General features: G+C 49.5%; 1 protein-coding gene across 1 annotated transcript in view; it reads left to right on the forward strand.

Moving 5' to 3' along the window:
• LOC308605428 (polycystin-1-like protein 2) overlaps positions 1 to 17,103 on the forward strand; it is a gene marked incomplete at both ends in the record, with an annotated part of 81,779 nt that overhangs the window by 28,755 nt on the left and 35,921 nt on the right. Inside the window, 14 exon segments of the mRNA XM_081215450.1 lie at positions 441 to 540; positions 544 to 661; positions 2,636 to 2,701; positions 2,704 to 2,855; positions 2,859 to 2,996; positions 2,998 to 3,040; positions 5,200 to 5,277; positions 7,691 to 7,740; positions 9,473 to 9,590; positions 11,112 to 11,228; positions 11,231 to 11,318; positions 14,948 to 15,089; positions 16,632 to 16,736; positions 16,738 to 16,882. Of these exon segments, the coding sequence (XP_081071576.1) occupies positions 441 to 540; positions 544 to 661; positions 2,636 to 2,701; positions 2,704 to 2,855; positions 2,859 to 2,996; positions 2,998 to 3,040; positions 5,200 to 5,277; positions 7,691 to 7,740; positions 9,473 to 9,590; positions 11,112 to 11,228; positions 11,231 to 11,318; positions 14,948 to 15,089; positions 16,632 to 16,736; positions 16,738 to 16,882 (1,460 nt within the window).

Below are 17,103 nucleotides of genomic sequence, written 5' to 3' on the forward strand. Positions count from 1 at the left end.
CTAGGGAAAATGAGAAGCAAAACATACTCACAATTTTGATATGTTTGGACTCATCCCATTTTACAAATGGGGAAAACAAGGCTCAGAAAGCTAGGCTGGGGCATAGTATTTTACAGATGAAGCAAGAAGGCCCAGAGAGGGGGTGTATATGAGCCACAGAGGGAGAAAATGGCAGACAACGGACTTGCAGCCAAGTATTCGACTCCCTAGTTAGTCAGAGCTATTTCTTCCATTTCTCACCTGCTCCAGGAGTCTCAGTGTAACCTTCACAAACACAGAGAGCGTGGCTTGGTCGTGTACCATCTTTTTCTTCATTGTTTTTTATCTTTGCAGAGCGGGGGAGATGTATGGTGGGAGTGCACACACGCACACATGTGAATGCGCGTGTGTGTGAGCCCAACACTGGTAACATTTCTGACCGTTGTTGGCAGTTTGTCCAGCAGTGTTTTCCACCAGTTCACAGCCCCTGGGGAATTCACTGTGTTTGTCGAGTGTACAACCAGCGAGTGGAACGTGATAGCTCAGAAGCAAGTGATGATGTGAGACAAGATGGAGAGGCTCTGTGTGACTGGGTGTTCTGGCCTGTCCACATCAGGAACCAACCCTCTCTGCTGGGCAGTCTTCAGGGACCCCCTGTGGATTCCGGTGGAGCTTGATGGAGGTGAGTCTGCAGAAATGGTCAAGGTCAAGGCAAGCTTGATTTGTCCCCAATCTATCCATCCAGCTCCCAGGCTTCAATAAATACTAACAGCAATCACTTATGGAGTTAGTTTCTTAGCCATTCACTTATTTAGCACCTAGTGTATACCAGGAACTGGTCTAAGTGCTTATATAGTAGCCCAGCCAATACATTTTACGGAGAAAGAAATGGAAGGAAGGTTGAGAAATTTGGCCAAAGTCACAAGGCTAGTAAGCTAGTGAGAGCAACCAGCCTTCTGAAGACCATTTGCATGCCCCTAGTCCCATCACAAGACTTGGACTTCCAAGCCATTCCCTGTTGGGGGAATGTGAATCTCAGCACAGCCAGCATTGACCAGCTTGACACAATCACATTGCCCCCAGTTAGGGCTGATAATCAACTGCAGCAGCTGTTATGGCTGGTGTCTGTGCTGATTGCTCACAGTTTCTCTTCTGATTGGTCACAGAGGCCATTCTGATTGGCCATCATGTCCATTTTGATCAGTCAAGGTATCCATTCTGATTTGTCATGGCATCTATTCTGATTGGTCATAGCAATATTTCTCATTGGTCACAACGTCCATTCTAATTGGTTACAGCATCCATTCAGATTGGTCACAGTGTCCATTCTGATTTATCAGAACATCATTCTACTTAGCTGGTGCCCATGCAGTTTCAGTTGTTAAATATTTTGAATATCACCCCTTCTGTCAGTAGAGACTCTCCCATCCTCACCGAAGGCAGTACCTTTCCTCAAGGCACAGGTCCAGTCTGAGATCTGGACAGAGGCCTGTTGATATAAACTGAGTGGCACAGAGCTGTGGAGGTGAGGACATGCCTCAGTCCAACCTCATACCACCCGGAGCCTCACTCAGAGCAGTGACTTCATGGATCTATAACGGGACTTTAAACACAGTGCTTGGGGCTCCTTTCTGTTCTGGTGTGCTTGTTGGCTGAAGATGGCTTGCTAGGTGCACCTGGAAAAACTTAAGATAATCTTTTGTCATTCTACAAATATAATTGAGTGACTACTCTTTGTCGGGTATGGGGGGAGGCAGCAATAAACATGAAAGTCAGGGTTCCTGTTCTCAGAGGGCTTACTTCAACACCATCAGCAGCAACAGTAGCATCACTCAAACAAGAAATATACTAGCTTGGTTTCTATTGGAAAGAATCTTAATTTAGTGGTTTAAATCATATTTTGTAAGAGTCAACCACAATATTTAGCATCTAGTTAGGATAACCAGCCCCAGTCTGTAAGGGAGCCTCATCTTAATGTGAACAGCCTGAGTTCTCTCGTTGGGCAGGGTTTCAGGCAGTTAGTCGTGGAGATGGAAAGGGCTTCACTGCTTCGGCTTAAGACAAGACTGGAGGCTAATTCTCATGCATAAAAACCAGCCACACCCTTAAGAGATGCTACCTTTTGAGCCTTCCTCGCCACAAGGATATCTCTATCAACAAAATGTTCTGATGCTTTTACTACAAACTTTTAAGTTTACGTAACACATGCATAGTGTAAATAATTAGAGGGACTTCCCTGGTGTCCAGTGGTTAAGACTCCACGCTCCCAATGCAGGGGGCCTGGGTTTGATCCCTCATCAGGGAACTAGATCCTGCATGCTGCAACTAAGAACCCGCACGTGGCAATGAAGATCCTGTGTGCTGCAATTAAGACCCGGCGCAGCCAAATAAATAAAATTAAAATAAAATAAAATAAATAAAATAATTAGAATATGCAGGTGAGCAGAGAGGGCCCTGAAAGAAAAATCACTCATGAACCCAGTACTCAGAGATATTCCGTTTTACTATTTGGGTGGGAGGATATATCCTTACATGTGTCTTTATATCCATATCTATGTCTATATGTGGAATCTGACTTTACAGCTGGAGCCTGAACTACCTCAGTATAATCTACTGCGTGACTGACATTCTTCAACGTGTCTTACTCCACCTATAGGAACAGGGGTGACTGACACTGTACTGTCAGGTAACACAACCCTGGCTGAGTTCACCAGGCAGAGGGGCCGCTCCCCTACAATCTGACCCTGGATGGAGCAGTCCAGCAACGGATGGGCCCAGGGATGCACCACTTGGAGATCCGAGCCACCAGCAACACCACCACCTCTGCCCCCTCCAGAAACATCACCATCCACTTCGTGGAGTCCCTGTCAGGCCTGTAGGCCTCCTGGGCTTCTGGCAACTTGGAGCTTGGACAGGACCTACTGGTCAATGTCTCGGCGGCTCACGGTATCCCGGAGAGGCTGACCTTTGAGGTGGCAGGACTCAATGCAACCTTCTCCCATGAGAAAGAGAGCCTAGGGGGGGCCATGTGGGACTTACCACGTGGCAGTTCCTCTTGAAGGTACTTGGAGTTTGTGGCTCCCCTTCCAAACCTCCCTCCTCTTCCCTTCCTGACTTGGTGTGCAGGGTTCTGCCAGCCGGCTTTCAGTGTGTCCTAGACAAAAAGATGGTTCACAGCATCCAGCCTGGGTCACAAAATAAGGAAGAGACAGATATTACCTGCAGTTATAGAACTTATAGTCATAGGGATTCTCAACTTTGGCACTTCTGACATTTGGGACCAGATAATTCTTTGTTGCGGGGACCGTCCTGTCCACTGCAGGATGTTTAGCAGCATCCCTGGCCTCGACCCACTAGGTGCCAGTAACCCCAGCCCCCAAGTCATGACAACTACAGATGTCTCCAGACGTTGCCTGGGGAGCAAAATCACCCCCACTGAGAATCACTGGAAGAGAGCGGGAGTACTTGGATTTCTTCCATCATTTCTAGAGGAGAATGTGTTTCAGGAAACTGCAGTCCATGCCCTGTGGGGGAGAGATAGGTAAAAACTAAAGGGTGGGAGAGAGAGGAACAAGAGAGGAGGTGTCAGGAGGCTGGCTGGAATAGAGATAGGGCAGCAGACTGGCTGGCACCAGCCAGGGCAGGAGGCCACAGCTGATGTGCATTTAATCTGGAAAGAACAGAGTGTCTCTGAGGGCAGTGTGGTGAGGTCAGCAGGCAGGAAAGTGATGAAGGTGGCAGAGTCTCCAGCCCACCCAGGCCCACTACCCTGGACCTCAGGGGTGTGTGAGAAAGGGGGTAATGATGTGCAGGTATGGGCTACCATGCCCTCAGCAAGGGATGTGGCAAAAGAGATGGCAGAAGGAACGACAGAGTCAAGAAGAGAAACACTGCAATTCTGCCAGGTACCAAAGGTACAGTTTGGAACAGGAAGAATCTGGAAATGAAATGGAATGACAATGGAAAATATAATAAAGAGGCTGTAATTCAAATGCAAATTAATTTTTGTCTCCTATAAAAGCTACTTGGTAGGAGATAAGAGATAAAATCTCCATACACCCTGTGACTTCGGGGTTCACTCTTAGATGGTAAGCAGTCTTCTCCTCCCCATGAGAAAAACAGACTGGATGCCTCCAGGGATGAAGGGAGTGAGGGGGGAAGGAAAGGGAACCAGGTAGGACAGGAAGGTCCTCACTTGGTGGCTCTGGCCTTCCTCTCACCGCCCAGCAGCCTCTCGTAGGAGCTTCTATGGGCTCTTGAGGCTCCCTGCTGGGCCCCTGGGACCACAGCTCTTGGGGTGGGGGTGGTGCCTCTCCTTAGAGGCCACGTCGGCTCAGCTGGTGCTTCTCCTGTCACCAACAGGGTCCCTTTCTCTGTTCTCCTTGTTCTCTCTACCCTCTCCACTGCCCCCACCCCAAGGCTAACATCTGGTCCTTAGAAAATTCTCACCCAGTCCTCGGCTGCTTCCAGCTGACTGCAGTCATTTCCCAAATGCAGAAATGCTGCCTTTCCTCTCTCCCCTTCCCTCTCCCTCCACCTGTCATAGATCATTCCAAGGGCATGAGTAAGGAACCCGTCCCTGGGGGTTCCCAGCCTCAAAGAACACATACCTAGCTCACCAAGGGCCCTCTCTGAAGACCTTCTCTCCAGGCTTGAGAAGAGAAGAAGGTAGCACCCACCACCTCTTCCCCGTGAGGGAGGCGGGGGGGCGGGGACACTCATGTAGCAGCGGCTCTCTCCAAGTCTTCTGACAAATCCTCCTCTCCCCTCCCCACTCTCTCGACCCTTTTAAAACCGTGTCATGGGCCTCCTTCTGCTGGAATCTCCTCTCTCATCTGGCAAATGAGCACCTGCTCATCCTTTCAACTTCAGCTCTAGCCCCTGCCCCACCTCATTAACCATTTCTTTCTCCCCCAAGGTAGAAGCAGACCCCCAACCCCATGCCCACACTGCCTCCCATGCCAATTCCTACCCTGGAGTGTCCCACATGCCTACTAGACCACAAGGCCTTGAGGACAAGGACCATGTTTCATTCATCTCTGTGTCCCCAGAGCCTTGCATCATGCCTGGCATACATCAGGGATACATTAACTTCTTCGATGATGAAAGAGTCAGATACTGCCATCAGAGGACTGGAGAAGCACAGGCTGGGAGAACTGTGTCAGAGCAAGTTAAACGATTTATTACAATGCCCATAATTCTCCACCCTTGGCATTGCAGGTACCTTTCTGGTCACTGTGCTGGTGAGGAATGCCTTCTCAAACTTGAGTTTGAAAATTGGAAGCATCACTGTCACAGGTAAGAATTTTCTGCAATGGGGTATAAAACTTATGACCAGGAGTTTAGGGCCTTGCACTTCCTCGGGAATCTAGTGAGGGGCCCCTCAAAACAGAGCTTTGAATACTTATTTTGTTCTACAGATATTAAGAATTCCCTGGTTACTCTAAATAGGCAATAATGTAAGCAATAGAACATCCAACCGTTGATACAGAATTCTAAAACATTCGAATTTGTATTAGTTACACTGCTTTAGGCTTCAAATAATAGAAAGCCCAACATAAGTGGCTTTAAGTTCAAGTCTTATTATCTTACATAACTAAGAAGTTAGTTCCAGGGTTGCTTCAGTGGCTCAGTGTCACCAGCGAGGACCCAGGCTCACTCTGTCATTCCGCTCTGCCATCCTCAGAGCTTTCGCTTGGTCCTTAGGCTTGTGTCTCATGCAATCAAGATGGCTGCCGCAGTTCCAGACATCACATGTCAACCCAGCATTATCCAGCAGCAGCAGAAACCCATGTCCCCCTGTGCATCTCTTTTTATTAGGGAAAAAAATCTTTCCCACTAGTCCCCAGCAATCTTCCCTTTAGATACCATTGGCCAAAGTAGGGTCAGGTGCCCAGCTGTAAGGGATGCTGGGAATCCAGTATTGTTAGGCTCTGTGGGAGAAGATGGATTCTGACAGCCAAGAGGAAGAGCAGGGTATTTATTGGCTGTTGGTAGGCAGCCAATAGTAGATGTCACTGTCTTAAAATTCACCTTGACTGTGTTTGCCTGGACTTTTGAGTAGCAAGAGAAAAAAAAGCAGTTCAAAATGGCTCAAGCCAAAGGAAATTTTATCAACTCAGAAAATAAAAGTCCAGGGTTTAGGCACAGTAGGATCCAGCCACTCAATGTCTTCGGAAATCTGCCTCTCTCCATCTCCTGGTTCTATGTTGACTTCAGTCCAACTCCCTCTTCCCAAGTAGTAGCAAGATGGCCGCAGGCTTCAGTCCTTAACTCCAGAGGAGAAAGAGCATCTCTGTGTTGATATTTTCAGAACAAGTCCTGAGGCTGCCTCTCACTTGTCTAAGCTTGGTTCATGGTCCCTCCTAGACCTGTTGCTGAGATCAGAGGGAAGTGGTACTCAGGGCAGACCAGGATCACACGTCCACCCCGGAACATGATGTAGGATCAGATTCACGCAAAGCACTGAGGGTGGGGAGGGATGGTTCCCCAGGGAAAATATCATCTGTAAGTGCCATTATCAAAAGAAGGGGGTGTGGATGCCTGGACGGGGGAAGAAAATATGAGATGTCTGTTCTACTTACTGTCCACAGTCCTCCTAGGAGTTTCCACGTATGGAATTTGAGGTCCAGGGAGGTTAATTGACTTTGAAAAAGTCACTCAGCTAATTCATGGCAAGATCAGGGTAGCAACAATTTCTCTGGATTTCTTCATTCAGGGTTATTGGACCATCTTCCTTCTTATGGTTAAGAGAGATCTCTGTGTCTGGCATTTTAGCTTTGTTTTGTATAATTTTACAGACCTTCAAACTTATTATTGTGAGAATAAGAATTCACTGAGAGGGAATTTTTTAAAGATCAGTAATACCCTGATCTTAAAACATCCAAGTCACCAGGGCCTAGTGAACCACATGGAACGACCAACCCTAAGTGCTTAGCTTCACCACTACACTTTAATTAGACATTAATCAAACTCACATTTCAATATCTTCAGAGCATATCAGCTGAGAGTACCTTTTCCGTTCTTTTTAACTTGACACACTAATATTCTTTACAGATGAATAGTTGACAATGCACTAATATATACAGCACAGCATTCAGTCCTCCTGGAGCTTTGAGAAATAAGGGCTGCCTTCAGCCTTCTTTATGGATGAGGCACCTAAGACTCAGAAAGAGTAACTAACCTGTTGAGGTTCGCACAGCCATTAAGAGGCCAATGAATGGATCTAGAAACACACCATGGTGTGCGGAGTCCAGCTCCTACCAGCCTGCCAGAGCTGGTTGTGCCCATCTCTCCCACTATGCATTCAGTGAGGCCAGCTTGGTATCCTGAAATCTGCCTTTATGGGAACATTTGCACCACAGAAAATAGCGTATGAGATGAGGGCTCCCCACGCTCACCCTTCAACTGGCAGGTAAACATTAATGGTGAACGGCTGCAAGTCTGACCTTAATCTTGTTCTACCTGCCATTGGCAGCTAGCTGCCTGCCTCTTTCTTACCTGCCAAAGAGGTGTCTATAGCCCAGCGGTGAACATGATGGTTTTGCTTTTGACCCATTTCCTACAACCTGAATATTCTCTGCGTGTCCCTAAACCATTTCCAAGGACAGGCAGATACTCCCAGGGCATCCTCAGCGTACCCTCTGACTGCCCTTTGGTGAGCTTAATAAACACCACCAATGGCTGACACCCATTCCCACTGTGTTCGTAGCTACTTTCAATCTCCAAGAACCACCTGGAACAAAGGCTCAGGAAAAGAATGTGAGTATTTTCTTTTTAAAACACTTAACCTCACAAGAAAAAGATGTCTAAGTACTCTGTTTTAGTTTTGAATTTGGGCTTTTTGGTGCTAACAGCCAGAGCACTAGCAATCACTGAGGCTTCTTCTGTTTAAAACGAAACCCAGAAGGGTTGAAATCAAATGAAGCATGTCCTCTAACCACAACAGCATCATGTTATAAATCCATAATAAGTTATCTAGGATATGTAGATATCTCTCAGACATCTTGGAAGTTAAACAGCACACTTCTTTAAAAAAAGATCAGTGGGTCAAAGGAAAAAATCACAAGGATATTTTAAAATATTTTAAGTGATAATGACAATACAACCTATCCAAAGTTATGGGATACAGCTAAGGCAGTGCTTGGATGGAAATCCATGGCTTTTAATGTTTATATTAGAAAAAAGGCCCAGGTCTTTTAGTATTTATAGCAAGACTAAGTCTTTGACTCCTTGCTGTTGACATTGCTCATGCGTGCATTTACTCAATAACAAGATTTATTGTGCCTCTACCATGTTCAAGGATTGTTATTAGGGGCTGGGGAAACAATGGTGAACACACAGATGTGGTCCCTGCCTTCATGAAGCTTAGTGGGTGAGACTAACTAACAAATTAGCATATAATTAAGAACTGTGATGCGTCTAACTAGAACCAATACAGTGCAGTGACAGCAACTAACCGAGGGTGGACTAGCAAATGTGATCAGACACGGGCTCTTGAGAGGTAACATTTAAGTGGGGACCTGAAGATAGGACAGTCAGCCGTCCTGGAAAGCAGAACAAGAGCTGTCTAGGTATGTGGATGAGAAGGCCCTGAGGCCTGTTGTTGGAGGCGGGGAGGCTGTAGGAGATTATAGAGACGGACAGAGGCCAAATCACATGGGGTCTCAGGTGCCAAGGCAAGGGGGCTGAGTTTTATTCTCAAACCACAGAGACCCCTGGGGACTGAGTTCTGCCACAGCCTCCTGTTATTCCCAGGACAAGCCCTCTGGGCCTGAGCTGTTTAACAGGTCTAACCAGAACTGACCCTGGAACGCACCCCATGCCTGCCAACCCCTTTCCGTGAACCCACGTGCTCTCCATCGTTGCCCCAGCTCGCCCTCACTCTTCCTCCTTCCCCGGCTCCATAGCCCTGGGGCCCGGTCCTCTGGGAAGCTTGCCCTGACACCAGCTGTCTGCTGTGCAGAGGTAAGAGCTCGGCGCTGTCCTCTGCTGCAGACACAAGAGGAAGCGCGTCACTCGTTTTTCTCATCTGATCCACAGCAGCCCCAGGAGTCAGACACTGTCAAACCCTTAGGGGGAACAGACGTTCTTAACCTACTTCCTCCCTCCTCTATTATCACGATCCCCTGAGCTCTCTCTACTGCAGCAGTTAGCACTCTGCGTTTTAATTGTTGGTTTCCTTGTCTGTCAGACTAGATATAAGGGCGGGGGCTGGGTCTCTATTCCAGTATCTCCAGGCCTCAAGCACAGGGCCTGGCCCAGAGCAGGCTCCGTTAATGCAGCTGAACACGTGATGAACCCTTGGCACCCAGCCGGCACTCGGCCTAGTCACTTACCCAGTGATCCATCCCCTGCAGGCTAGGGGGATCAGACAGGTCTGTCTCCACTCCATGCCTCACACTGTGGCCACCCCTGGCACAGACTGCTCTGGGGCGCAAGGTGGGGTGCCAACTGTGGAGGGCGTCTCACCAGCCAGCTGTTTTTTCTGCAGAGAGATAGAGGGGATGTGGAGCTGTGCGTGGAACCCGGTCAGTATTTGGATCCTTTCACGACAGTGACTCTGGGCTGGCCAGACAGTAACAAGGACTTTTGCTTCCAGTGGGCATGTGGTAGGTGACCTTAGAACTCTGAACCGTCCTATCTCACCACGGAGTGATGGACAGCGGTCAGCTTTTGCTGCTCTTTTTCTTAACCTTCACACCAGGATTACTCATGCTTGACATTTTGTGTGCCTTGTATGTGCCAGAGATTGTGAATTCCATGGAAATGGGAGGTGGGGGGAAGCAGTGGCAAACCACGATGGGGGTGGCCCTGAAGGCAGGCAACCAAGGGAGGCACTATCTGTAGAGAATTTAGGAACAATAGTTAAACCCTAAAACTCAGCCTGCTTTTTTATTATCACCACAAACAACGTTAGCAGTAAAATACTCCTCCCCTCTTGGACTGAACCCCTCTTTTAACCTCCACGCTCTTGGTATGCCACTGAGAAGACAGTTTAGAAGGAGGAATTGATGAGGCCTTTTCTGACAAACCAAGATGGTAGCACTAGTACTCATTTTTAAGAAATGGTTGTTCTCCTTTTTATAGGGATATATCCTAGCTATGCACACACTCTTTTAGAAATAAAATGAATGCCATTCATACTGTACATATTGCTTTTGTTACTTTTTTCATTGAACAATATATCCCACATATTTTCATGTCTTGGTATCTTCTTCTCTAACTTGATTTTCATAATAACTGCATAATAGACTGTCAAGTTGCTGCATGATCATTTATTTACCAGTGCCCTCTTTTTGGACATTGAGGTTGTTTCAAATTATTTGCCCTTATAAACAACGCTGTAATGAACATCCTTACAGTTCAATCTTTATTTGCGGCTGTGGTTACTTTCATAAACAAGTTCCCAGAAATGGAATAACTGGGTCAAAAGTCATGTAACATTTGAAGTCTTTTGATATTAATTGGTAAGTGCTCAGGACATCCTTCAGCATGTCAGTTCTTGTTATCTGAATTAATAGAGGATACAAATATAGGCTTTAGGTGATTGAGCTGATGACCTGACCCCAGGCATATCCTGTGAATGACTACATATCAGGGGTAGTTGGGGTAGTGGATACACATTAATCAACAGAGTTGAAGGGCAAAGGACACAGAGACTTACTGAGTTGGTACAAAGCATGAGATGACATGCAGCCTCCCAGATAGAGATCAGCCTCCCAGGTCCCCAGTGTACCGCACAGAGACAAACAGCTGTGGACAATCACTTACACCAGGGACAAGAAGGTGCCTTCTCCCAGGCGGGGCTGTATATCCTCTGGGTGCCTCTCCTGCTCTGTGCTGGCCTGCTCACCACTGCGAGTCACTGATGCAAAACAAGCCAACATATCCTGCAGGTTTGCTCAGAGTCTGGGTGAAGCGGGGGTCATTTTCCCAGAAACATTCTTCCGTGGCACCATTCCTTCAACCTGAAAGTAAAACTAAAAAAAAAAACAAAAAATCTCTATTTGGAACCAATTTTCTTATCCATGACCCATTTCTTCTAAAAACCTCAAACCAGAAGGTAGCCACATGTGTCAAGTTCAAGGTGCCTGGGTGGATCACAGTGTTGGCCCACCTCTCTCTCTCAGGGCACTGCTGGGCTCAGTGGAGCGACTGTGTTGAGAGGCGGCTGCTCCGCACAGACCAGAGGGAGCTGGTAGTGCCACCGTCCTGCCTGCCGACTCCTGACTCTGCTGTTACCCTGCGCTGGCAGTCTGCAGAGGCCGGGAGCTGGAGAACCTGGAGAAGCAGTGCCTCTGTGTGTCTGCCCCCCTGGAACTCAGGCCGCGAGTCAGGTGGGAGCACCAGAGCAAACTCCTGCAGGGCTGCCATTTGGCCAACACATACTGAGTGCCAGCTCTGGCTACACTGACTAAGGGGCAGGGTGTACAGTGGTGGGTAAGACCAGACCCAGTCTCAGTTCTCACTGGGGTTACTTGGTGATAAGCAGTGGTTCACACAAATGAATGGAAGGAGAGAGTGCGCCTCTATGACAACTTCCCCGACTCGGGTCAGGGAAGGCTGCCCTCAGCAGAGATGTGAAGACAGAAGAGGAATTAACTTGGCCAGGAAAAGGGAGGGCGGGAGACAGAACAGACAGTAAAGGGAGGGAGCATATAATAATCCGGAAGTGAAGGAGGCTGGTGTGGCTGGAGCATGGAGGAAGAGGAGGCAGGGCCTGGCTCCGGGCAGCCGCTGAGTGGACGCCAGACAGAAGGTGCTCCCGATGGACTCCTTTGTCCCTTTGCTGGGGCCCTGGGGTCTGTATGCAGCCATTCGGGGTGGGCAGTGGGGTCCACGGATCTGTGGAGAAGTCTTTGGTGCCTCCCGAGTTGTTGATGTCACCTCCCTCTTCTGGTCCTTTCAGTGAGTGACATAGGATGAAGGAAGCCTGCTTTCTCTGCTCAGCCTCATGGAGCCACAGGCTTCTAGGGCGGGAGGGAATTTGGAGGGTACCACTCCAGTCTCTTCCTACTAAAGAGGATGAAACCGAGGCCCAGAGGAGAAAAGTGACCCCATCTTGGTCGTACGGTTAATGGTTTGATGTTGTCCCAGCTCTGTCAATTGCCATCTCTATTGTCACAGGCCTGAATCTCTCTAAGCCTCAGTTTCCCCACCTGGAAAACAAGGACAATAATAGTGTTTTCCTCTTAAGGTTGTGGTGAATGTTAAGAATTATATTCACTGTAGCTGTGGGTCAAATCATATGAAATTGCCAACATTCAACCAGTTTTTTTTTTTTTTTTTTTTTTTTTCGATACGCGGGCCTCTCACTGTTGTGGTCTCTCCCGTTGTGGAGCACAGGCTCTGGACACGCAGGCTCAGCGGCCATGGCTCACGGGCCCAGTGGCTCCGCGGCATGTGGGATCCTCCCGGACCGGGGCACGAACCCGTGTCCCCTGCATCGGCAGGCGGACTCTCAGCCACTGCGCCACCAGGGAAGCCCTCAACCAGTTTTAATCCACAAAAATGGCCATTCCATGTGCTACAACCTAGCATTAGAAACAACTCTGGCAAAAGGTATGATTACTTCCACTCCCCGTGTGTGCTCCCAGGCATGCAACCTGTGTGCACCACACACAGCCTCACACCTGCTGGGCACGGAGGACAGAAGACAGGCTCCTCTGGCTCCTGAAGGGTTTGCCTGAAAGTCCTCAGCATGGTGCCGAGAATGTGAGCAGCTTTCCCGGGTCCACAGTTCCAGGAGGTGGTGAAGACAGGAGCAAACCCAGGTTCGCTCTTCCCCTGCCCCCCTTTAGCCCTCTCACCACAGCCCCTTCCTTCACCTAGCTCCCCCACTCCCACCCCCTGCACACCCCACCTGGCTCTCATTCACCCCGAGCATAACTTACAGCAGACTTCCCTTTGGACGCCCTGGGGTCCTAAGCACACAGACTGCACAGCCTGATGCAAGGTCTTCTCATGAAACACCAGAGTCCTGTCGGGAGACAGATGTCAAGCTCTAACTGGGCAATGGAGAAGATTTTAAGAAGGGCTCTGTTGAGAACACTGGGGGCAAGGTTTCAGAAACAAACGAGAGAGAACACAGGACCCCAGGGGCTCACCCTGAAGTGACCAGCATCCGCAAGGGGCAGCTACGCGTGGAGGGGGCTCCCTGGTAGGAGCGGTGGCTTTGAAGGATGAGGCAGGCAACCCCCAGCAGGGAGGGCGCTGGGAGCAAAGCTTCCAGCTCTCTCTCCCCCTGCCCTCTCGTCTCCCGCTGAGTGAATCCATGGGCCAGAGGCTCAGCAGCCAGTGACATCTCCTTGAAAGCAGCCTCCAGGATGGCGACCAAGGGTGGGGAAGAGCTGCAGAGGCAAACATGAGATTATCCATTACCTGACTTTCCTTCCAGAACGTTCTGACAGGAGTCCCCTCATAGACAGGGCTATTCTTTCCTCCATCCAAGCCACGCCCTGAATGAAAGCCTGGCTGCACCCTGAGTTGTTGGCAGACATGCTCAAACTCTGTAGCTGCTGTGAACGACTGTTAGAGGGTTAGAAGAGTGAGTTGTGAGTAGCAAGCAGGACGGGAGGGTAAGCGGAATTACTCACCTCTATCTGTGCTCTTCCAGATTGTTGCCATGAGTCATGTCTGGCCACGTACATTTAAATTAAAATGAATTTTAATGAAATAAAGTTAAAAATTCAGTTCTCTGGTTGCACTAGCCACATTTCAAGGGCTTAATACATAGTCACATTGGCAAGTGGCTATGTTACTGGACAAAACAGGGATAGAACACTTCTATAAACGCAGAAAGTTCGATGGGGTGGTGTTAAAGTTATATTCTTAGGTTTTTCTCTGCCTCAGCCAAAGCCAGCCCCTCTCGTTAGGGCTTTGCGGCTTAGAAAGCATGTTCCCCAGAAGCCCCAGGAGGTCTGGCTTAAGGCTGAAGTTGGGGGATGGCTGGAGGGATCCTTGTCCCCATTGCCCCAAAGGCAAACAGGGACCCAAGTCTGCAACAGGACCTCCTATCCATACTGGGCCAACAAAGTAATCCAATTTCTGAATTTCATGCCATTTTAGTCACAGTGAGACCCTGAGACACCATTTGTTTTTAAATAATGCCAGATTTTACAGATTTTTTCTTTTTTTGGCCGTGCCATGTGGCACATGGGATCTTAGTTCCCTAACCAGGGATTGAACTCAGGCCCTTGGCAGTGAGAGTGCGGAGTCCTAACCACTGGACTGCCAGGGAATTCCCCAGATATTACAGATTTGATTTCAAGATTTGGAGAAAGCTTGAGATATCCTGTATTAGTTTCCCCCTGCTGCTATAACAAATAACCATTAACTTTATGACTTAAAACAACACAAATTTATTATCTTACATTGCTGGAAGTCAGAAGTTTGAAATGAGTCTCACTGGGCTAAAACCAAAGCGGTGGTGGGGCTGTGAACTGTCTGGAGGCTCTAGAGGAGAATCCACCCATTGCCTTTTCCAGCTTCTAGAAGCTGCTCCCATTCCCTGCTCCATTTTCAACACCAGCATCTTCAAATCCCGACCCCTCTCCCTCTCCCTCTCCACCAGCTCTGCCTCCACCATCACATCTTCTCTGACTCTGACCCTCCTACCTCCCTCTAGTAAAGACCCCTGTGATTACATTGGTCCCAACTGGTTAATACAGGATACTCTCCCCATTTCAGAATCCTTAACTTAATCAAATCTCCAAAGTGATTCTGCCGAAGTGCCTTTTGCCATGTGAGTAACATACCCATAGATTTCAGGGATTAGGATGTAGCTATCCTTGGGAGGCTCTGATCCTGCCCACCACACATCTTAGGAGACAAGAAGAGGTCCACCGGCTTTGGAAAACCCCATACGAGCCTGGCCACTTTCTCAGACCCCAAATCTTTCTGAAACAGCTTCATCAAGCCACTGGAATTACATTTCCTCTCCTCACCTTCCTATGTCTATGCCAAGGTCAGAGGGCGTAACCTCTCTGCCTGTGGGGTCAGTGCCTGCGGTCAGCGTCGCCTTGGGGGGCATGCAGAAGGTGCAGGAGCTGGCCAAGGCACTGAAAGAGCTGACCCGCCGCAGTGAGGAGCCCACGCCCTCGGCCCGGGTGAGTAGTTCCCACCCGCTGAGCCAGGCAAGAGGACGCGCACCTCTGTGGTGGGTGGCCGACAACAACCCCCAACCCAGGTCACAGGTCCCTCAGTCACAGGGCCTCCAAGACTTCTGCCTTCTTGTTCCCAAGGGTCCCACATGGGCGATGCCAAGGGAGGGGAGGTGCCCCTCTCACAGTCCTGTGTCTCCCTCTGCTTGTGATGGCCTGTGTGCTCACACACCTCACTCCCCCGCCAGCCGGTGCGCACCTGCATCTAACTAATCACTGGGGGGTCAAGGGTGTGTCCAGATGCTGCTGCTGACCCGGCCATGTCCCCCACTTGAGTGCACTGTGAGGTCCAGCTGCCAGCTCTTGCCTTTCTTTGCCTGGGGGCCTTCTCTGACCTCCCCTCCAGAGTCCTTTCTGCCTGCCAACTTGGCAGGTTGGACATGTCAGGGGGTCAATGCAGCTCTCAGTGACTAATGGGCTGGGGTACAGACACCCCGGCTCCCCCGCTCCTCTTGGTGGAGGCCTCCCAAGTAGGACTGAGCCCCAGCTAAGTGGCTTGATCACACCCCCTGGACTGGCTTCCTACCCTTCCCTGTCTCACTTCCCCATTCTGCTTCCAGCGTTTCCTGGGATTATCTCCAAATAAATGACTGGTTGTCAGATTCTTGCCTTAGGGCCTGCTCCTTGGAGGACTCAGATTGAATCACCACGTTGCCAAGGCTGTGGCAGCCAAATGTCAGTAAAGAAGCCATAAGCAGTAAAGGGGAGAGCTGTCTCGGCTCTGACCCACCCACTCTGTCAGGAGGTTGTCCCCTCACATTCCTGGTCCTGGAGCCTGCTATGCTGACCTTTATTTCTGGGACCCCGATCACCCTAATATCATACTTCCCACTAACACATCCATTTGCTCATGCATCCCTTCTATGCACATACATCTATACATGTACATATACATCCGTCTCTCCACCCTTCCACTCACTTATCCATACATTAATTTTTTCATTCATTCAACAAGTGCTCCCCCAATGCCTGGAATGTGCCAGGTACTATGCAACTCATTGAAAATTCACCAGCAAATCACACAGACATGGCCTCTGCCTTCATGGCACTTTTAGACAACTGGGCCCACCAGTTACTAAACCATTTCACGAATACATATATAATTACAAAATCGGAATAAGTGCTATGTCCATCCATCCATCCAGCCAGCCAGCCAGCCAGCCAGCTAGCCAGCCAGCTATCTCAAGTCAGTGAATGTTTACTGAATGCCTATTATGTGCTGGGCATTGTGCAGGGCACTCTGGGAAAGATCCAGAGATGCATGAGGCTAGTGTCCTGAAGGAACTTAGCGCGTGATAGGGAAGGAACACCTGGCCTCAAGTCAGCGACACAGGCAGCTTGTGTGACGGGCCCAGCCCAGATTTTCCCTGGCTTGAGCCCCCACCTTGCTCCCCTCCACTGCAGTGCTGGTCCCTGGAATGGCCCAGAGGCTGGGCTAACCCAGGCAGGAGCGCATGCTGTTCTTCCTCCTCCTTGGGGTGAGCCCAGCAGGAGGCCAGCAGGGCTCTGCAGCACGCCAGTGAGGCCCTGTTGGCAGTGAGTGCCGAGGCCCATCCTGAGGACCAGAGGCACCAGGAGGCCACCGAAGACCTGGTTCCAGGCTGTGGGCAGCGTGCTGGAAGCTTCCCTGAGGGACAGACCAGAAAAGCCTGCAGGGGCCAATGGCAGCCAGGTAGGTGTCCTAGCCCAGACACAGACGTCACGCTTACCGCGTGCCCAGCTCATACCAGCACTTCTAGGTGGATCTTTCTCCACATGTTGCAGATGAGGAAACTGAGGCACTGAGGTTAAAGTCCTTTCTAGGAGCTGAAAGGAAGGCTCCAGAGACCAGAGCTTCTGGGAGGCAGTGTGGTACAGCAGGCCAAGCGCAGCCTTCAGAAGAGGCGGCCTGAGTTTGAACCCTGACCTTGTCACTCACGAGCCTTGTGACTTGGGCCAGTGACACAGCTTCCTACAGCCT

This window comes from Mesoplodon bidens, assembly GCF_964165515.1.
Source record: "Mesoplodon bidens genome assembly, chromosome: 18".
NCBI classification, from domain to species: Eukaryota; Metazoa; Chordata; class Mammalia; order Artiodactyla; family Ziphiidae; genus Mesoplodon; species Mesoplodon bidens.